Source organism: Balaenoptera musculus, chromosome 5 (genome assembly GCF_009873245.2).
Source record: "Balaenoptera musculus isolate JJ_BM4_2016_0621 chromosome 5, mBalMus1.pri.v3, whole genome shotgun sequence".
Taxonomy (NCBI): domain Eukaryota; kingdom Metazoa; phylum Chordata; class Mammalia; order Artiodactyla; family Balaenopteridae; genus Balaenoptera; species Balaenoptera musculus.
Window position 1 is genome coordinate 91,578,930 of NC_045789.1, and position 22,977 is coordinate 91,601,906.

The 22,977-nt window shown below is 42.7% G+C and overlaps 1 protein-coding gene across 1 annotated transcript in view; it reads left to right on the plus strand.

The window, feature by feature from the left end:
• The first annotated feature begins 1,661 nt into the window (after positions 1 to 1,661).
• KCNIP4 (potassium voltage-gated channel interacting protein 4) overlaps positions 1,662 to 22,977 on the plus strand; it is a 1,194,562-nt gene continuing 1,173,246 nt past the window's right edge. Inside the window, exon 1 of the mRNA XM_036853209.1 lies at positions 1,662 to 1,861. Within this exon, the coding sequence (XP_036709104.1) occupies positions 1,801 to 1,861 (61 nt within the window). The 5' untranslated portion in view covers positions 1,662 to 1,800. The remainder of the gene's footprint in view (positions 1,862 to 22,977) is intronic.

Consider the following 22,977-nt stretch of genomic DNA (forward strand, 5'->3'; position numbering starts at 1 on the left):
ATGAGAAAGGGGGGTTATTAGCCCTTGGACACACCACTGGTATCAGTTGGAACTGGGATTCTGACCCAGTCTGCTGAACCCAAATCAACACAGCTTTAGAAGCTATCTGATAGAAAATGATGGAATTTAGAGCTGGACAGGTGTTTGTGATCATCTGTAGAGTAAAAGTTGTGAGAGTGGTTTCTGGAAAGAGTTTCTGCAGAATTAGAGATTCCCGTGTGCCAGGCACTGCCCTAAGCCCTTTACATCCACTGATTCCCTTAAATCCTCACAACAGACCAATAAAATAGGCGCTGTCATTATCCCGTTGTTACAACTGATGTAAATAATTTGCACCAGGTCACAAAATTAGTAAGCAGTAGACTTGAACCCAGGTAATGGTGCTGTCAGTACCACTCCCCTTAACCATGAACTGAAACGAAAGTCAGAGGCATCGCAAGAGATCAAGTATGTCTCTCCAGGGGTTGGGGGTGGGAAAAAGGACGAGAACGTGGCAGTTGAGACGGTCTCGGAGTAAGGGGCACGATTTCAGCTGGTGAAAGTGTCTAAGGGCAGGTGTGGGTGCTGCACAGGGAGAGCCGGTGATTTTGCAAGAACAATCGTAAATGGCTTCCACCCAAATCATGGCCAGTCGAGCAGTTGAGAGTGGGAGGGAATTTTATTTCAGTTAGCGCAGAGAACTGGTCAACTTGACCTTTCTTCTCAAAAGATGCTTCATGCCCTTGACTTTTGGGGACACAGAAATCAGCATTTTGACTTTGGTTTTCTCAAGTAGCAGCCGTGGCTACAAGTGGTTTATTGAGTTGTCTTTATCTTCCCAAACATCCCCGGCCTTGGTTTGCTTAAGAGGGCAAGTGACACTGCGTGATGAACTCCCCGGGGCGGTGAGCGCCACCTCCCCGCAGAGCTGCCAAGGAGCCCTCAAGTGAAACCTTCCCTATGGATGCTTGTCCGAAACGCCTCCCCAGTCTCCTCCACTCCCTCTCTCCAAGGTGGCATTCTCGTCTCGGCCTTGCCCGCGCCCCTGGGTGGGAAGAGCCCGCCTTGCCTTTCCCAACACCTAGCCAAGTCGCATGACTGGTTCTAACTTCAACTGGGAAAGTTTCCCGTCTAGGAGTTCCAGGACTTTCTGGCGCTCTGCCCGGTTCTGGAGAAGGCATCTCCTTGCTCTTCCCTTCTGGTGTCCTTCGAATTCAGCCTAACTTTGCGCAGCAACATCGCGAGCTCTAGCCTTGACTGGGAGCCCCTGGGGGATCCGGCAGCGCGTTCTCTGCGAAAGCGCGGTGCCCTCGAGCCCCTCCGCAGAGCCGGCGCTGCGCGCACCAAGAAGGGGTCCGGGAGGCGCCGCTCACAACCCGCTGGCAACTCTCGGAGTCGCCTCCGGTCTCCTTAGGGTCTGGCTACTCGGTGTCCAGAGCCCCCGCGCCAGCCCCCCGCCCCCCCCCCCCCCATCCGGTGACTCGGCCGCAGGTGGCAGAGGCGGCGCGCGGAGCGGGAGAGGGGAGGGGCGCCTCGCTCCCGGGCTCTCGGTTGGCGGCTCCCGCTTCCAGCTCGCCGCCCGCGCGCCCCCGCCGCCCAGCGCCGCGCAGCGCCCCCGGCGCCCCCCTCCGGCCTCCGTCCGCACCTGCACCCCGCTCCGCGCGCCTTGCAGCCGCCGCCGCTGCCGTCGCCTCTCTCTCTCCCAGCGCGGCGGACGCCCCCGGGCCGAGCGGCGAGGGCGCTCCGGTGCTAGACCCATCGCCAGACACCCCTGGGCCGGTTGACTCCCGAGTCCCGCTCCTGCACCCCGCGTCCCCAGAGATGAATGTGAGGAGGGTGGAAAGCATCTCGGCTCAGCTGGAGGAGGCGAGCTCCACAGGCGGTAGGATGCAATAAGCACTGGAGCGGGCGCCCGCTTCCACCCTCCTTCCCTCGCAAGCTCAGACGGGGACCCCTTCCCGGGCTGGGGACGCTTGTTGCCTTCGCTGCATGAGAAACAGTCACCTGGGTGGGACTGGGAAGGGGAGGCGGCAGCGGCGGGAATGGGGGTGCGAAGGAGAGGGGGTGCATGCGAGGTCCAGGTCGGGGAAGAAGAGGTGTTTGAAGTGTGTGTGAAACTCGCCGGTGGCAGGGTCCCCTGCGATCCTGTGCCTACTTTTGCCTTCTCTGAAAATTTCCCATGTTGTTTGTGCATCTGCCAGATGACTTCAGACCACACGCTTCCTTCTCCTAACACCTGGGGATAAATGAGCTGAAATAGTATTGATCCTCTCCCTCCACGTTGCCTTTATGCTCCCAAACATTTCTTCATTAAAACTCTGTTTTCGTCCCCTGGTAATATACAGGTGGAATGTTTCCCAGGTCAGATGCTTCAGCAGAACCGTATGTCTTGTCTTTGCCAGCTTCAGTTTGGTGTGTTCAGAGAAAATGGTCCTCAGTGACCCTTGGAAATAATTTATACACAGTACAGCTTTGGAAAGGTACCGGGCACTCTGTGCAAGGAGCTTGGTTTCAGAGTATTGTGCATTCTGCGAAAGCAGGGAAAGGGCACGTTTTGATCAGTTTAGTGGTATCCATAGCGAAATACGGGACGATATCTCCCACCCCCCTCAACCCAATAAAGCCTCTTCGGTTGAATCGATTTGTTTTTAGGTGGCTTCGATGTGTATAGTCTTTTAGAGGAGCCGTAAATCGAATGAAGGGTGTTGTAGGGAACCTGAGAGTGATTGAGAGCTGGACATTTCCCAGATTATATAAGATGAGGAGTCACACATGGCTATGAAAAACTTGGACTTGATGTAAAGTTACAAGGAAAGAGGCATTTCCACATTCTACCTGTTTATATCCAGGGAAATGGGGCCACTTCAACTTGAGTCCATCGCCCTAATTTATGGACATTGAGATTTGGACACATTCCCTTTCTTCCCTTCCGTCCATTAGTTCAGGTGATTGTAACGAGGAGGACTCCAGTCTTCTTAGTATGTGAAATTTTAAAGAAAATGTCCTTGTAGGCTGGAAAAAATAATATGACGGTCACCTTTAAAGCCCCAAATTTGACTCGTAATGATGTTTAGTTTAGGTCTTCCTTGTGACAGTAGCTGCTACTCATTGCAAACTAAGTACGTCTAGGATATATTTTATGAGCGATACTCATAATCTTGAAGAGACTGAATTTTTCAGAATGGCAGTTTAAGTGTAGAGGGCTCAGTAGTTGTTGAGTTCATAGGGTCTCTGTCTTTGCAGTTCCTTTGACTCAGAATAGGGTAGGGAGCTAGCTATCCTTTCAGGGACTTACTCATGCACAAGGCAAAAGTAGGTATTCAAAGATAGAGAGGGTTGTAGGATCAGAAGTCCGGGCAACTGGGTGGCTTGCATCGTTCGGCCGCTCAGCGATAACAGCTTTTTGGCTGGGCCTAGTCTTTAATTGGCCAGATGGGGATTGAATCAGCACGTCTGGTCTATTCACAGTGCCATAGGTGGCCATAATCTCTACTGGATCAAATGAGAAAGATGAAATCACATCTGGGGAGTATGATGTATTAAAAATAACTTTCAGTACCATCTCTAGAATCAGCATGTGTTCATTGTTCCTTTGGAGAATAGAAAGATGTTGATTTATATCTTGGCTCAGGTGGACCAAAAGGGAAGTGTTTTCCGGCTTGAATTGATTTGACACCTGTTTCTTGAATTGTATTCACACGTTTTTAGAGTTAATTGTTATAGAAGAAAAAAGGAAAAAAAAATGTTTGAAGCACCTTTTTTAAGCACCTTTTTTTTTGTTCTTAGTGTAATTGTTTCAAGTTTATATTAGAGAATGATCCCCAGATATGTAGTCTATATTATTTTCAGCAAACATAAGCTTTAGTACGTTGGTGATTTGTGCTCAAATATAGGGTGGTCTTGACAATCCTGGGACGAAAAAAGTGTCATTTTTGAAGGTTTCAACTCTAGTTTCAATTCTTGTTTTCAAACAATAGTCCCTGACCTCTTGTTTCCTTTCAAATAAGTGGGACATTAGCATAACTTCTAATGTGACCATGATGCTTTTCTCTTGAATATATGCCTCTTGGATGGAGGTTTATAAAATGATTTGATTGAAATTTAAACAGAATTTAACTGGAGGATCAGACTGAGAGGAATGTATGAAGATGAGAGGGAAATCAGGAATTGGAGAAGTGTGTGTTTGTGTGTGTGTGTTTTATGACCTGACTCTAGAGCTAAGAACACTGTGAAAAACAGTTTGTTGAGAAACACAGGTGAAAACTACACTAAGGTGAAAGTAGGGAGGGAAATGCAGGAAAGATGGGAGCAGGGTTGAGTTGCGTTGCTAAAAGTTTAAAATAAAATAACTAAAAAAGCTCATTCCTCACTCTTTTCAACAGGTAATACGTTTAATACGCTAACTGATTAATACCACTTCTGAGTCACTGTAGTTGACACTTAATACTGTGCAGAACAGAAAATGGACGCTTGTCAATGACTTCATACAAGTAGAGAAGGTTTCTCCGGAATCATAGTGCTCACGTTTACCCTCGCTCTCATCAGCTTCCACATTAACCCACAAGCTTGCGGCAAATATATTTTTCATGTCATCGTCCACTCGCATTATTTTGCTCCCCTGCTATAAAATCAAACATAATCCTGCTGCTGGTGGAGACGGAGATGCCGGTTCACTGGTGTATTTGAAAGAGAATCAGAAATAAGGTCAGAGGAAATAGCCCCATAAAATTGTTCATCGGTGTCCTTAATTTGTGCCGTGTAACGTAGGGATGGCAGATGTTATGTGATGTAGTCTACAGCTAAAAGTGGGGAGGGAAGTGGGTGTTTCAGCAGTTGCTGGAGGAGGTAGTAGAGTGGGCGTGGCCCGCAAATTGACCCAGAGCTGGACCTGGGTAATCAGAGTCCCCTCCCCCAGTCCCGTGTCCTTGGAATGTACGTTCTGCCCACTCTTCTCACAGCCCGAGCCATTTTCAAGGACACAGCCTTGAGAGAGTAACTTGTTGAGATCATCTGGGTGGTATACGTGACTGAACCTAGTTAAAGCCTCTATATAAACCTTTAAGAATCTGGTGGGCAGGTGTGGAGATCTCCTCGTCTTGCTTTGCCCAAGACAAGCCTTGTATTTAAGGTCACTTGCTTAGTAAACCTGCCACCAACCAATCTGGAGTGGTCCGCCTCTTTCTTTGGTCTCTTCTTGTCCTCTGTGTATGGGGCCCAGTATCAAATTTCACCTGGGAAGCTCCTGAGTTTGGGAATCAACAATAGTACAGTGAATAATCCTCTTCATTTTTGTATTGTGTGACGGATGTATCATGGCTCCAGCTTAAGTTTGGGGTTTATTAAGGATAAGGCAAACTCGGAGTAGTAATTCCACAAGGGTAGTAGTGAAAAGCCTATTTATTCTGAACCAAGGAGAAGCTTTTTATGGCACAAGGCATTATTCTGTTTTCTCTGTGTTGTTGAATTTAAGAAGGTTCTAATCAAATGATATGGTGAAGTGTTAAGATTCAACAACCCTCTTCCCCTTGCTCCACTTTTTTTTTTCTGGCCAATGCTTATGCAGAATTTCATAAAATAAGGCTATAGATGGTTTGGAAATTAATGATCCATGCAATATAAAACATGTGCGCAAGATTTCTGTGGAATCGTAGACCAGATAGTAGTTGAATCTTTTGAAGGTCTATTTCTGGGCTTAAAGTTTATGGTCCTTCTTAATCTTTTTTGGTCCATTTATTTGTTTTTCTTGTCCTCTCTGGTTTTCTAGAACATATGAATAATATTGCTTTGCAATATTTCATTGCAGAGTGTGCTTGCTTACTTAATAACCTCCCTTCTTAGGGACTTTCAAGCAGATTAAAGAGTGTGTGTGTGTGTGTGTGTGTGTGTGTGTGAGAGAGAGAGAGAGAGAGAGAGAGAGAGAGGGAGAGAGAAGGAGAAATGGAGGTAAGGAGGGAAAATGAATTTTTAATTTGTTCAATGGGCCTTTACCATCCTTAAAAATATTTTAAAGTTACGTAACTACATGTGGCACTACACATTTATTCACCCTTGGGCATTAAATCACTTACTTCTTTTTCAAAACTGTTCATTGCTTAAAGGTCCTAGTGGTCTTTTCTCCATTCACATTGTCCTGAACTCACTGCAATGCTTCATGCTGTTTATCCACACTCCTTAGAAGACTGTGAACCCTGAGAGCAGAGCCGTTGTGTTGTGCCCACCACTGTGTCCCAGCATCTGGCATGAAGCCTGGCATACAATATTTGCTCAATAGCAGATATTTGTTGAATGAAGTCTCCTCCCTTGCATTTTGTGACACTGCATTATTCTCTTTCCTCCTGCTTCTCTCACATCTCATTTTCTGACCCTTATTTCTTCCTTTGCTCATTTTGTGCAACTTTGCACAAAGTTCTTTCTTCATTCTCTTCTCTCTCTCTCCTCCCTCCCTAATCTAATTGTGGTTCTGATGCATCTTACCTGGATGCAGAGGACTCCTTAGTCTATAGCTCTGGCCCAGCCCCTTTCCACATTACCAGATGGACGTTTCCATGCCCTGTTGGTCAGACCTATCAGCAAGTTTTACCAGCGCCTCGAAATCAGTATGTCGGAAAAGACATATCCTCTCTTCTAAGAATAATTTCTTGTCCAAATTTTGATAATGGTGACATCATTTTCTGAGGCATGCAGTTATAAAATAAAGCAGTGTTTCCTTCTCTATGGTACTTCCTACCTTGATTCTTTCCTCCCCTTCCATGTGGAATCAGTCACTAAGCCTTACTAATCCTCTTCTGATTCTCTTCTAGCTTTTATGTCCAGCTCCCCACTCCAGCTCCCATTGCATCACTCAAGATTATATTCTTATTTCCCAGGCCGTCATGGCTGTCTCCTATTTGCACTAAGTGCCGCTCCCCGCTCACAACCAAATAAATTTACTAAAACCTGATTTGAGTCAGGTCATTCTCTTTGTATGCAAAATCCTTGCCATTACTTATGGAACTAAAAATACTGTTCTCTTAGCTTGATAGTCAAGGTTTCCATGGTGACAGTCCTGTATCCCAACATTTTCCTTCATGACTCTTCTAGGGCTACACCTTGACCTGCTAAACTGAATTGTTCCCTAGTCCCTACACATATCTCATGTCGCACCTCCTGCTTAGAATGAACTTCCTGCGCCAACATTACCCACTGAACGTTGCTGAATGCTCAACATCGAACACGTCCTTCAAGACTCATCTCAAGTGCCGTGTCCTTTTCAGTGCAACCTTACTGATTTCTCCCTGTCTCCGCCCCGAAGAATTACACTTTGAATTTTCGTTGGTCATTCTCCTTTTATTTTGACTGGTATCTGAATAACAAGGCAGAATAAGCTATGTATGTTTGTTCGGTGTCTTCAGTTGTAACTCCTTGATGGCGAGTACCATACATGAATTGCTAATTTTTGTACCCCTGCAGATGACTGGCACAGTGCTTCAAAAAATAGTAGGTGCTTAAAATGTAGTTACGGAATTTAAACCACACTGCCCAGTGGTAGACCCATCAAAGACCCAAAATTACAATTCACGTTTGATTGCTTGTTAAGCCGTCTACCGGAAGTGAAGTTGTTTTTTGGTTCTGTCTTTTCCATTCAGTGGGCGAGGTCTATGAGTAGAGTAATCTGACACCAAGATAGTGCTCTTCTGAACTGTGCATATTTTTGCATCTGTAATTCATGACTATGAGAGTTTACATCATTTCCAAAGAAGAGCTTAATAAGTAACCAGTGTTTTCCGTGTATTTAGAGCAATAGGCAGTGTCATCTTTGGATGCTGTTGCTACGAGTGTCCATCATCCTTAATACCTTCCAGACTTATCACCCCTAGGATTGGTAGTTCAGGGGGCCCCCAGTTAGTGATTATCACCTCTCCTGGTTCCCCTTCCAATAAAAGAGTGGAAAGATGAGTTAAGTACTCACTCTGAATCATGATTGTGATTGTCAATACTAGTCTGAGTTAGTGTTACAGAGAATAGCCCTTAACATTTCCCAACCCAGAGCCTAAATGGCTACACCACCATGTCTGCCATTATCATTACCATCATCATTATCTTCATCAGATGATAAATCCTTTCACTATAGCAGTGGCTGTGGAAAGGAATGGAAAAATTAAAAAACTGAAACATCATTCAGCGTATACACATCTATTTCCTCCAGTGCATTTTCTTTCATATCAGACTTCACAGAATCAGGCCGTGTTGGGAGGGAATTGGCAGAGCTGTGGAAACCATGGCAGGGCTGAGATGAGATGAGGTTCAGTTTTTTCACTCTCACCGCTGGGGCTGTCTCACTTCTTGCCTAGTTTCTTCGCTGTAGGCTGCTCTATACACATACATATCCACATATTATTAGAAAGTCTGAAAAAAAGAGAGACTCTCAGCGTTTACACATGTAACTTCTTTGTACACTCTGACCATCTAATAAATAATGTGAACATGGATATAAATGTGAAATTTGCCATATTGAGCACTTGGCCTTCATGCCAATATGTTAAGGGCTGATTTTTCTTCTCTAATGGACACAGCCAGTGTGGTTGAATGACTGTCCCATTGGAAATAGGTTGTCCCTTTGGATATTTTATTGACCTTTTGGAAACTTCTCTCTCCTACGTATTCTACCCTAATTATTTATTTAGGTAAAAATAAGTAGTCAGCCCATTTTACAGTAACAGTGCATAACTTTTTGGTTACCTGGAATTTGGACTGGCTAGTTAGGAAAGTGTCCCCGCAGGTATTCGGGCAGCATCTGCTCATGAATAGTGAATAGAAAGTCTTTAGGGAATTTGAACTGGCAATTTTTTATAGATCTTTACTCTAAAAAGGTTTTGGAGAAGAAGTAGACTTCATCCCCAGATGTCAACACTTCTTAATATTTGAAGGATCTTTTGAGTGAAGCAGTTTATTTAAGAAATGACATTATCTGCAGCCCAAATAGGAATCAAAATCAGATTTGACTGATATAGTAACTACTGCAGTCTAATGACTATGCTTGCTTCCTCCCTTCCTCCCCCTCTCCCTCCCTCCCTCTCTCTTTCTCTCTCTCTCTCTCTCTCTCTCTCTCTCATGTCTTCATTATAATAGCATCTGCACACTGTGTTACAGATGCCCAGGTGCCCTGAAGAATGTCCCCAAATATGATTTTTTTAAACCAGAGAAGATGTGACTTCCAAAAGTCTTCATGAGCTTCATAATAAAATTGGGTGAAAATAGCACATGTAGCTATTAAACTGATTTACATCTCAGAATAGATATCCTGCCAGGGGCTTTATTTTGGGTTGTAACTTTTTGTACTTTAATTAAATTTTCATTAGAATACCATGAGAAACTACTCACAAAAAAATTGATCTAGCCCATACCTTTTATCCATGTTTCGTATGTGGTAAGTGCTCCAGGGATGTGTTGAATGAATAAAAGCATTTTATATTACGGTTATACCCTAAAGGTGGAGATACCCTCTCGTACTCCAATCCATTCCATCACTGTGGAAATGGGATCATTAGGTCTTCTTGTTGTGTCTGCAGGGAGTTTGGGAAAAAACCCAAACAATAATATAGAAATAACAAACAGACATTTCAAAAATAACCCTGTCAAATCCAGTCCCGAGAACAAGTTTAATTTAGAGCAATCTTATTTAATTCAGAAAGGTGGGAACATGGGAACATAGAAAAGAGCCACTGAGTATCATGTTGCTGTCCCTCTTTCTTCACCTATAAGATGGTGGTAATTATATCCACTTGTAGGTTACAGGGATGCCTTCCGTGATGATGAAATGAGATTAATCAGCAAAAGTATGTATTTACAAAGAAACTACTTGGTGCTGGGATGAGTGAGATGTAGAGACTGCCTTTAGAGACCTTACGGTTTATTCAATAGATATTTACTGAGTATGCACCAGGTATTTAGAGTCGAGTAGGGGAGAAATAAATAAACATGTATATTTTAAAATATTCATTGCCATACAGACATAAAGATGAAGTGAGATGGATGTTGAAAAGCAAGATTACCTCCAGTTGATATAAGTGCCATTCCTTTCCAAGTGGATGCAGTGAAAGCAGTGATATTGAACTTGATTTTTCTCTCTTTGGGATCTTACAGAATAAAGCTATCAAAAGAACTGAGCTCAAAATTCTACATTTGTTCTATCGTCCAATATTTTCCTGCCTTCCATTCTCCTGTAATATGGGTTTATGTGTCCACCACTTAAATATGCTGTGACATTACCTAAGCCATTTTAAAGATTTTTAAAACCTATGATGCTGAGAGTCTGTGAAGAAGTGTACTTTTTTCATAAAACAAACATGATTATGATGCTTGGAGAATACAAAATGAGTAATAACTTCTATTTAAAGGTAGTCATAAAGGAACTGAAAATGCCTAGCTCTTTACTTGCCAGTTTAAATAATGTTCTGGTAAAGGCAGAGGCATTTCAAGTTAGTGTAGAATTTTTAAAAATTAAGTAGAATATCACTCTAATTCTTAAATGTGACTTTATAGAATCAATCGTTTATCATAAGGATATTATTATACCTGATTTAATATTGTGAGCACTTGTGAACATCAGATTCTGCTAAGTCTTTCTTGCATCTTTTCCAAGAATTCCTCAAATACTCTTTTTGTATCATCTATTTCCCCAAACTCCCTTTAATTTGAGGCTTCCTACTGGGCTGCGCGGTATTATTGCAATCTGTTCCCTATTTCCTTTTCTCGCTTGGTCCGGTTTCATCACAGTTTCCTGCTGAAGTTGTGATTTCTGAGAGAGTTGGCGCAGGTTCTGAAACACAGGTGCCTCACGTTAATTTGAAGGTTGTGGGGAGAGAAATCTTGGGAAACAAGAATAAAATAATGAGAGTTCAGAACCAGGCATTGGGAAATGTGGAAAAAGGAAGGTGGAAACTGTAAAATACAGCAATATGCAGAGACACAGAGGAAGAGAATTCTCCTGCTGTTTATTTAAAGAATAAACCCCATTTTTGATGGAGGTTTTATAAGATAGCTTTTAAAAAGGCAGCACATCCTAAACTGCAAAACTCAAAGGTTATATAAATACTAGCGCTTCTGACGTAAGTACCAGATTTGCAGTTAAACCATATAAGCCCTCCTAGTTCAATTAAAGTTATGGATATAGATTCTGAATGAAAATTAGTCACTACAAAACCTAATACTTTAAGATTTTTGTTCACGTCTCAAGATAAATACAATGTAAAATCTACAAACACTACACTGGGAAGATTGAACTGTAGAAATAATTTGTTAGAAACATTGCAATTTAAAGCACAGTTACATTTATCTTGGATCCCTGATCATGAGATTGTGGCTTTTTATAAATATCATTAGAATAGAATTTCAGATCTCAAGCAGTGACTGTTATAACTTCTTAATGCAATTGATGTTCTGGTAGTTTCAAAATAGTTTTGAGGACGCTATTCAACAGTCCTTTGAAACACATTGATCAATTACCTACTATAGGAGGGACACTGCAAGTCAATATTTCAGAAAATAAAAAAGCATGTTAGTTGTTTAGCAATTAAGCTTTTAAATCATATCTTCCTTCTCCACCCCAGAATTCTACTTGATCTGAATTGTATATTGATTAGGTAGAGCATGTTGGCTTATCACATTTTCACAGACACGTGCTAACTAAATACTTTCCTAGGACCCTGGGGTAAGTCCTTGATGGAGGATATCAGAAGCTGCAGTCCCTGTCTTCTATGAAATAACAAGCTGAAGGAGCACAGAGTAGACCTTCCATAATCACACGGTTTGTTACTAAGTGATATGGGTTTCACAGAGTCACATAAAATACAAAACAAGTCCTATGTGGAAAAACCAGCATTAAACTGTAGACTGGATAATATTGCTACTCCACATGTCAGTGGGGGATTCTCCAAATGGGAGGCAATTTATTCTTTTGTAAAACGTATTAAATACCTATTATTTGTCAAGTATTGTTCTAAGTACTAGAATACAGAGATGAAAAATATCCCATGGGAAACCCTGAATCTAGTTAAAGAGATAGACATGTGAGATGGTAATTGGAATGTCAAAGTCTTAGGATAGCACTAAGCACAGAGTGCTTTGGAAAGACATATATGAGTCACCTCGTGCAGGTAGGTAGGATCACAGTAAGCTCCCTAGACTGGATGGGAATGGAGGATGAGAATGAGTTTTCCAGGTAAAGACAGCAGGTGGGATGCTGGATGTTTTAGGCAGGGAACACTGTGGTTCTGAGGCTGGTTCTAAGAAAACGTGGTGGTACAGTCAGGGGACAGTGAGAAGTCCCGTGTGCAGTGAAGGTTGGGGTAGAAGGGAAATGTGGAGCTGCAGCAGTAGTCAGCATCAGGATGTGAAGCCATTGGGGAGCTACTGATACATTTCAGTCAAGAGCACAGCATGATCACATTTGCACATTGGGAAGATTACTGCAGTGATACGGCAAATGGACAGAAGGGGAATGAAACAGTGGGCATGGAGACCTGCTGAGGGAGAATTGCAGGTGAGACACACTGGGATCATAGTAAAGCACTGGTGATGTGGTGGAGGATGGAGGGTACACGTGAGATAAGCAGAGGATGAGACCAAGAAGACTTGATGATAGGTTGTAATTGGGGTTGGGGGAGAAGGAGGAACCTGGGTCATCTTCTAGATTTTTGGTTTGGGTAACTGGTGGGTGACATATATTTATGAAGGTGTGAAATACAGAAGGAGGTTTAGTTGAAAGAAAATGAGATCAATTTGGGACTGTAACATTTAAGGCCTTTTGGGATATCAAAATGGAGATGTCCAGTAGTTACTGGGCTGTAGGAATCCGGTACATAAGAGTGAGATTTGATTCTGTAGACAGTGGGGAGCCAGTTGAATTTAGGAGGAGTGACAGAATGAGGAATATTAATTTTGCTTAGCTGTGTAGGCTGCACGGTTGACAAGGATGTCATTAGGAGGCTGTTGCATTAAATGAGGGAAAATAAATGTTTGAACAATGGTAAAGGCAGTGGGAATGGAAGGGTGGGATGACTGGGAAGGAGAAAGATGGGGAGATTGGTGACGGGTGCCTCGTGGTGTCATGATGGAGAAGCAAGGAAGACAACAGGTTTTGGGGGGAAGATAACATGTTCATTTTTAGAAATATTGATTTTGATGTGCTAGGTGAGCATCCAGGTCAAACTGTCCCAAAGGCAGTTGGAAATGTGGAGTTCAAGTTTAGTTGATTTCAGAGAAGCACACGTTTATTAAGCATCAGTGTTGTGATGGGTATTGGGAATAGAGAGATAAATGAGTGATGGCCTTACTCCCAAGAGGCTGGCTATCAAACTAAGCTGGAGAGTCAAATTTGGGAGCCAATTGCAAATAAATAAAGGTAATTGAAGACATGAAGTTGAGTAGGGGACAAAGTTTAGGACTATGAAGAATAAGTGTGGAAGATGGGTGTAAAATCAGGAAAATGTGTGGAGAAGAAATTGGAGAGGAGAATGTGATGGAGGTCAGTGCCCCGCACACGGATGGCCCATACTTGTCAACTAATGGGGAATAGAAGAGTTTCAAAAAGCCAGAGCTAGTTAACAGAGTGAATTGCTGCAGAACATTAATGGTAGATAAAGAATGGGGTCTAAGGATAAGACTCTGGGGTCAGAACTAGGGTTCAGATACGGTGTCTGCTACCCTTGGAAGCCGCATGACCTCTTTGTAGCTTAGCCTCTTTATGTGTGCCTGGAACATTCTTGCCCCATATACTCCATTGTTTTGCTTCCTCACTTTTTCAGGTTCCCATTAAAATATTACTTCTCTGATGACTTCATCTAATATAACAATTCAGCTGTGTCTCCCTATTCCCTGACCCTACTTTCCTTCATAGCTTTTATACTATATTTTTTCAAAGAAAAAAAATTATATATATGACTGTGATATTATTTATATATACTATAATAATATTTATATATACTATATTTTTGTGTATGTTTATTTTTTTTGCTATCTTCCCTATTAAAATTCACTCAAATGTATGTCGAATGGTAAATCAATGAAGAGAGCCCATTTCGAGAGGTTGCGTTGAGGATGAACTGAACTAATGTGTGTATCAAGCGCTCAGCGCAGTGCCTGACAAATAGTTAGGACCTGATAAATGTGAGTTGTGGTCATTTTTATAATTATTTTGGACTGAGAAAAAGCCCTTTAATCCCGAGGATGGGCGGTCAGGAGAGTGGTGAGATTGGGAGCATGGGGGCAGTTATGGAGGGAGGGAGTTGTGAGGAAGGGCACTTGCTCCCTGGAAGGGGTCAATCTTGTTCTCTAAGGCAGAAGGGAAGGAGAGGCCGTCCTGGAGGGGTCTGCTGCGGAGCACCCTGTGGAGGAGCTGGGCTTTGAGTGGCCAGGGGTTTTAGAGAGGTTTCGAGGAAGCATTTAATGCGTGGCATGAAGAACTTTGTGGGGACAGCAGTTTGCAGTAGATAATGGTCTGAGAGGTATTGAGGCTGAGAAATGAGATTGGGGAGAGTCTCAGAATGGTGGATTTTATCCAGTGGACAAGGAGTCAAGATTTCTGAGAAGGATGATGGCATAATAAAAGCGACGCCGTAGGAGGAGGAGTTGTCTTGTTTTGGTCTAAGGGAAGGATGAAAGGAGGGGAGGGTTCAGGTGGACAGATGAGCTGAGGAGACATTGCTGTAATCCAGTTTTTAAAGAGGATTGGCCAGTTGGGGAGGGGTGTTAGTGGGGAAGAAAATGAATTTGGCAGAATTCTTGTGGCATTATGGGTGGTCTTTGTAACTGATTGAATGTGGGTGTGGAGTTGGGTGGGAGATCAAGGAGCAGTGGGGTCAAAGATGTGCACATAAGCAGACTCCGTACTCGACTTAGGGGTCTGAGTAAAGGCCTTTGCTTATGATGATGGGAAGCTATTATCTGGAAGACAGAGGAAGGAAATTGTGTGTGTCTGTTGTGTGTGTGTATATGTAGGGCCAAAAGTACTACGTTCAACGTTATATTTGGGGCACTAGAGATGTACCCTGGTAAGGGGAACACCGGGTAGTTTTGAATATCCTTTTTATTGACAAATGAATTGAGGCTCAAAAGGGTTAAGCAGTGCACCCATCGCCACACAGCTAGTGATGGGAGAACAGGGGTATCAACTAAGGCAATATTAATTGAGACATTCTGGCTGCACAGAATATGCCTGGATGGGGCAGGGCTGGGGGTGAGTGAGGAGTGCCACTCTGGGCTGACCTGATATTGTTCTGGAAGGGCTGGGCTCAGCTCAGCAGATACAGTGCTTATTGCCCTGTTTTGTGGTACATGGAGTTAAAGGGCAAGTGACCTGACAAAGTTCCATGTGGATTTCTAGATTATGTCCAAGGTAAAGATCCAAAGCCAGTACCCAATTCAAGTGATGCTGCGTGGGAAAAACCTTGATACCCGGCTTTGTGGGTTGGGAAAAAGAACCATTCATGCTTGAAGGGTTTGAATGAAAACAACCTGCAGGGCCTCCCTGAGCCTGAGTTGAAGGGCTGATGGAAGTGACTGAAGTGGGCAAACTAGTGGCAGGTGAGGGTCTGGGCAAACTGGGCATTGGAAGTGCCATACACAGGGAAGCTTTTGAAGGATGTGTAGTATCCCATGCAAAGATATGATTTTGATTCGGAGAGCATTCTGCTTGCATAGCTGCCCTCGCTCCATTGCCTCCCCTCCCTGGACTGCTCGATTCTGCATACACATCTCCCACCCACCCTATGGACACTGGGCACAGGCAGTCTTGCTGAGACTAACCAAATGAGAATATATAACATTACTGCAAGCCATGAGCTCCAACCATCATCCTGCATCCTGCCAGAATAAGTCATGAATCCTTTTACTACTGTTCCTTAAGGAATACAGTTTTAATTAATTGTTTGGTATCTGCCAAGCCAGAGCAAAGAGACTGTGCACACTTCCAAGATCCACAGGGGCGTTCAAATATTTGTTGACCAATGGATAATGAAGTGCCTTTAAAGGTACTGACAGAAAAGCAGTCAAATATTGTTATAACTGTTAGGTGAGCCTCAAAATTCTGCCATCATGAAATGCAATAAGCAAGCACTTAGGGAGCTCAAAGAAATTTTTCTCCTTCTCTTTCTCTCCCTCTCTCCCTGAGTCTCAGGACACATTTCACTCAATTTCACTCTGGTCAGCACATTTATTTAGCATGTATTATAAATCAGACATTGTGCTGGGTGCTTGGGGGATACAGATACCTTCTCTGTCTTCACAAATGGCTAGCAAGGAGTAGAGACCTTCAACAATGCATTAGCAGCATGATGAGAATTTCAGAACAGTGAGCAAAGGGTGCTATAGGAACACATGGGAAAAAACTGAAACGTTTTAGGGGTCAGAAAACAACTCCTAAAGGGAGCGTAAATTAAGTTGACACCTGAATGATACTTAGAGGTAGAAACAAGATTGGAGAACATACTTGAACTAAAAATGTCCAAAAAAAAAAAAAGAGTGAGAGACCGAGATAAATGCTGAAGAGGCAGATAGGGCCAGATGGTTGAGTTTGAGTTTTATTAAGGATTTGGACTTTATCCTAAGGGCAATGAGAAGTGATCAGAGGTGTTAAGCAGGGGAACGAAATAACCAAATAACTACATCACATCTTCTGGCCTTGGGCCCTACACTCAGCAAAAAGTGTAATGCGGTTATCCCAATGACCAGCAAACTGTTGACCTTGCCTTTCTGGAATCTGAAATTATTTTCTTGTTCTGTCTTGTTTTTTGTTTGTTTGTTTTTCTATTTACCTTTTCTCTTCTGCCTTGCCTACCATCTGAAATCTGATTCTTGTCTGTGATTTAGAACTCTTTGCTAGCCATGTAGTGTCTAGGTCAGCAGTCTCCAAAGTGTTCTGAACTTGTACCCTATCTGTAAAAATATTTTGAGCATGTACTTTCATTTTTATAGATTTCATCATAAATTATACACATACTTCAAGAAGTGTGCATACTAATTACTAGTAAAGCTTAACTTCTTTCTTTTCTTAGGTAATAATAAGCATGCTGGAAAGAGTAATGTCAAACCCAAAAGGTTTGATCCTGGTAACCTCTCATGAAGGCATTTCTATCTATTCTTGACTAGTATAAAGAGAAAAGTGTAATATACTCGAGTTTATAGCCTAGAACAAAACCGTGAGTGGCAAAGAACTATAAATGATGTGCAGTCATCAATGGTTAACTTCCATAAATATTTATGTGTTTACTTTTACAGACATCAAGTGTTGCAGAGGTAATGCTACCTTGCAACGCTGTTATTTACTATTGACCCTTCCTCAGTGCTTCGGGCCAGTTGCAGACATCCCCATCCCAACTGAGAACTTTTCTGCACTGTTCAGACTCTTCTTTGTCCTGATTTGTTTCTGGCATACTCTTTCTGCATTCTTAGTTTTCCACTGCTTCATGCATGATGAATGTTACAATTCCAGAGAAGGCTCAATCTCTCTGTCTACATATACCCCAAGATTACACGAGACACACATGAGCTAGTGTCCAATAAATTGAAAAAATAAAGTGGAAAACTCAGAATGCAGAAAGAGTATGTTACAACAGTATAGGTTATCAGCACTGACATATGGACATTTCCTGACTCAACCACAGAGAGCTCGCCTGTTATTATTTCTATTTCATGAACCCACGCAGTGTGGGTCTGATGCCTGCTGATTTGCGGGGAACCTGAGTCAATGCTGTCTACCCAATTGCAATGTGTAATTGCAAACCCTTTAGTGGAAACGTTCCTTCAGGCCTTCATGGGAAGGGATAGTTTCCATCAAGAAAGGGCTGAGCCTTAAATTTTAAAGAGTCTATAGGATGTGCACATGTGTGTAACCGGTGCTCATGGGGTTGCAAAGAAGTGAAAGATGAGATCTAGTTGCAGAGGATGAGCTACGATGACTTGCGAAAGCCACCACAGTCCTATGTGTTAACATTCTCATTTCCTGTTAGACTTACTAAAGATTTAAACAAACACCTTCACATCATGCCTCAGATTTGCTGACTGCAATTCAGTCCTCTGGAATTTAGGCTCCATGAGCGTAGAGATGGGCTATTTTGTTCACTGTATATCCCATGCTCCTTGAACAGGGCCTGCCCGTAGTAGGTTCCAAATGTTTGTTGAATGAATCAACTATCACAAAAACCAGCGGAAGAGAGAGAAAAGGATTCCGAAGTAGTTAGAATAGCCTGTGCCAAGGCTCAGATTTTTATGAAAACTCAAACCACGTCCAGGGAATGGTGAGAGGATTCAGGTGGACTGAATACTGGCAGTGTGGGGAGATATACCCCAAAGTGAGGCTGGAAGGGTGGATGGTGGTAGATTCTTTCAAGCCATTGCATCTTTGCCTGGGGAGTTAAAATTAAAATATGCAGTCAGTGGGGAGCTATTAAGCAAGGGAATGGCACTTATTTGTGTTTTAGGGAGAAATGATGGATGTAATTCCATAGAAGTCAAGGGGGCTGGTTAGAAAAGTAGTGCAGACAGTGTGGAGTAGAAGACCTGAATTAAAGCAATGTGGCAGGTGGAGACAAGGTGATAGGTTCAAGAGTTGTGTTGCAGTAAGTCACTAAACATTGGAATGAAGATAAGAAAAGTAGGAGTCGAGAAGCTGTCCACATTCTTAGCTTTAACCTTCAGTGAGAACTCTTGAGGATATGGTTGTCTTAGATTGAGATACAGGTAGAGAATGTAGGAAAAAGCCAGCTAGCAATTGAAGGTATGTGTCTAGATCTCAGAAGGGGCTAGAAATACAGATTTAGGAGCCGGTGGATTGCATGGAAAGTCATGAGAACGGAGGGAATCATTTAGAGAGAGAACAGAGCTCAGCTTGGCATCTTAGGAGACAGACTAGAATCAAGTGACTGTCCCCGGAGGAGGCATCAGCGAAAGGAGTCAGAGATGGATCATAAAGGGAGGTAGAAGCAATGGCAGCCACGGGAAGGAAACTCTTCCAGTACTTGGTCAATTATCTTAAGTGCTTTGCGTGGTTAGGTAAAATGAGAACCGAAAGGATTTGGCAGTTAGGAGGTTGAAGCAATTTTAAGTGGGGCAGAAGCCAGATTGCAGTGGGTGTGGGTGTGAGCGAGGAAACAAAGGAGAGCAAGTGTAGGCAACTCTTCTAATTAGAAGTTTAGTTGTGAAGGAAAGGGGGGAGGTGGAGCAGTTGCTTGAGGGAGTCACTGCTCACAGATTCATTTAGTTAAACAGGAGAAATTTGGGCATGTGCGTAGGCATTGACCCGGCAGTGGAGAGCAGTGGCCTGAAAACACAAGAGAGAGAATCATTCTTCTATTATATCACCATTGTGCCTTGTATACGGCACATAAAGCCCTTCTGCAATTGTCTATTGACATTTGAACTACTTGTAAAAATACAGAAAAGTATAGAGATTAATAAGCCCCTGAGGATTTCCTACCCAAAATTGATAATTAATAATTTTACAAGGTTATTTGCTTCCAGCCTTCTTTATGTGACAGCAACAAAATGTTAACAATAAAGTTGACAACATTTTGTCACCTTCCGTGTTCCCCTTCCTGTCCCCTCTTTCCTGCAGTTACAACCATTACCATAGATTTGGTGTGCATCCTTCCAATTTACCTTAATATCCTTTTATCTGCAAATGTTAAGTGTGCATGAACTACGTGTCATACGTTTCACGTGTGCCTTATTCCTTTTGGGCTGCTGTAATAAAATACCACAGACTGGGTAGCTTATAAACAGAAATTTGTTGCTCATGGCTCTGGAGGCTGCAAGTCTGAGATCAGAGTGCCAGCGTGGTCTTGCGAGGGCACTCTTCTGGGCCACACACTTCTCCTTGTATCTTCACGTGGCTGAAGTGGGCTAGGGAGCTCTGTGGGGTCTCTCTCATAAGAGCGCTAATCCCATTCATGAGGCCTCCACCCTTATGGCCTAATCAGGTCCCCCAAACCCCGCCTACTAATACCATCACACTGCGGGGTTAGGATTTCAACATATGAATTTTTTTTTTCATTCTACAAATATTTATTGATTGCGAGACATTAGAGAAACAGCAATGAGCAGAGCACACAAAAATTCTATGCCATACATCCTCAACATATGAATTTGAGGAGGGAGGGACACGGACACAGACACAGACATTCAGACTACAGCAATGCGCGTGTTTTAAAATTTGCACAAATAGTTTATTTTAAGGCTTTTTCAGTTATTATGTCTTATCAGGAGATCTAGCTGCATTGATGGATATAGTTTGCTCTTCCTAAGTGCTGTTATTTGTGCAATATTTTATTGCTATGTCTGTCTCCCCTAAGAGACTGAGTTCTTCTGGGCCAGGGATAGTTTGTTGTCATATTTGTATTCCCAGTGCCTAAATATCTCTTGTCTAAATGAATAAGTGGGCAGGTGGACAGATGGGGCTTGAGAAGGAGTATGGGGTGGTGAGGCTCTTCTCTGAGACAGCAGGGAAGAAGTCAGGCTTTGGGAGGACTTCCTACTCTACAGGTTATTCTGTGAAACAGAAGGGACTGTCATTTTCTGAGAAGTGAGCAGAGATAAGGGTTTGAGCAGTGTGGTATAGATTTATAATCTTTAGCTTAATTGGGGGGAAGATTATCCCAAATAGTTACTATTTCACCAAGAGCCATACACTTTTGGCTCACTTCATTTTGCATTTCTGAATGACCGGAACTAAGAAGATACCAACTACTAGCCTCTGAAATATTGATTTGTCAGACATTCTTCTTTGCTAATTTATATGTTCCTTTAGCATTGGGTGGAATGGGTGGCTTGTTTTTTGGCTACAGAGTATTTGGTGATTTAATTCAATGTGAAGATTAAACAGCAATTCCAGGAGGTATGGAAATAACTCCAAATAATCAGCAAAGGTAGTGAACGCTGCAGGTAGTCAGAGAAGGATGAGCTCACAGAGGGCTAGAACGACCGGAGAGGAAGGCTTAAGGGATGGGCCTCTTGAGTTTGAGAATTAGTGGCATTTGGGTAATAGAAGCAGAAGGGAAAAGTATATCAAGTGGGTTGGCAGGTTGAGAAAGGGGAGGAGATAAGGCACATTTGAGGGCCAGTGAGCAGGCTATTCTGTTGGTAGAGGATTAGTAGAATTTCCTTTGTATCTGAGATCAGAGAGTAATGGGAAATCGTGGCCCACAGGCAATGGGTGTTGATGGAGGGGGTGGGGGGGAGGCTGACAGAGAGTAGGGGAGCAGCTGTCAGAGGAAGAGGGAATTAGGAGAGCATCTATTTCATTGCAGTTGTACTTAATCTTCACCTTGCGTGATGATGAAAAATAGAATTGAGTGTGATTGAATCATGTAAGGCATTTGGAAGTAGTGTCCTTAAATTTAGTAAAACTTGACTTTCAGGTTGTAATAACATTATGACATACAAAAAAAAAATCCCTCCTTCTGTCTTTGTCATGTTTGGGGGCGTCATTACATGGGATTGAGAAATGAAACCAATGCAATATTTTCCTCTTTTAGTTTATAGGACTCAACCTCTGACTCATTGGCATATAGCAAATGTCACCTTCCCTCTGTATTCACCATTAATTTTGTTTCTATTCCTGATCCCTTTTGCACTAGCCAACATTAGTAGGTCTCTTAGTAGTTTGATCAGTCATTATTTATATTATACTCTTGATTTTCATGTCATTCTCTACCACTAGATTATGAATCTGCTGTCTCATTTTTCTTTGTGTAGCAAAAACGTTTGGCACAGTAAATATTTCTTGATTGAATGAAGGGAGAATTGGCTTCAAAATGTATTTCCTGATTAATCTTAAAACCATGAAGAATATAACAGAAAGTACCTCTTTAAAGATGCCAAATGGAATGTTAGGAAGAGTTTCCCTGGTACCAGTAAACTTCACTGATTCACCAAATATTTATTGAGCATCTGTGGAGTGTCTAGGGACACAGTAATGAGAGAGTCAGACAAGGTCCCTGCTGTCAAGCAGTGTAGAATGTTTTGGAGGAAGTCAGGTAATAAATAGGTAAGAAAATATCAGATAACAATACTTGCTGTGAAGGAAGGAAAACAGCATGATGGACCAAGAGTGATAGGGTGGCTACTTGCAGCTTATTAGCCAGGGAGTGCTTCTCTGAAGAGGTGAGCTATGAGCAGATTCCTGGATCAGGAGACAGAGTCGTTTATGTGACTACCTGGGAGGGAAAGCTTTCCAGACAGAAGACACAGCTTTTGCAAAGACCCAAAAAGCATAATAAGCAGTGATTGTACAAAGGGCAGATAGGAGGACAGAGAAGTTGGAGTGTAGGAAGTAAGGTGGAGAGATTTAAGATGAGTCAGAAATGTGGGTGGGAGCCAGATCATGTGGGAAGGACCTTGGAGGCTAGAAGAAGGCATTTGCATCTGACTCTAAACGTGATAGGACACGATTATGAGGACTTTATGAAGAGATGTGACAGGAATATAATTTACATTTTAAAGAAGAGCACTCTGGCCAATTTATGGGAAAAGAATGGTGAGGCAGAGAGAATGGAAGCAGGGAGATGAGTTAGGAGGTAGGGGTGGTATCCCAGGCAGGAGATGTACTGGGTTTGGGATGTCAGTGGAGAGAAGTAGGAGGAGTCAATATCTACTGTGCAAGTAGAGTTGACCAGACTTGCTGATGAGTTGAATGTGGGGAATGAAGGACACAGAGGCAACAAGGATGGCATTTGGCCTGAGCTACTGCATGGGTGGTGGTATTACTTATTGACATGAAGAAAACTGGGGGAGAAGATTGAGAGAGGATTGAAAAACTAGGAGTTCAGTTTTGGATATGTTAGGGTTAAGGTACCTCGTAGACATGAGTGGAGATTTCAAGTAGGCAGTTGGATATATGATAGGTTTTAGGGTAGAGGTTAGGGCTGAAGATATAAATGTTTGAGTCTTATAATATACATTTTATTTAACATTGAACCAGAATGAGATCATTCATGGCAAAAACATGCATAAGAAAGAGAAGGAGGT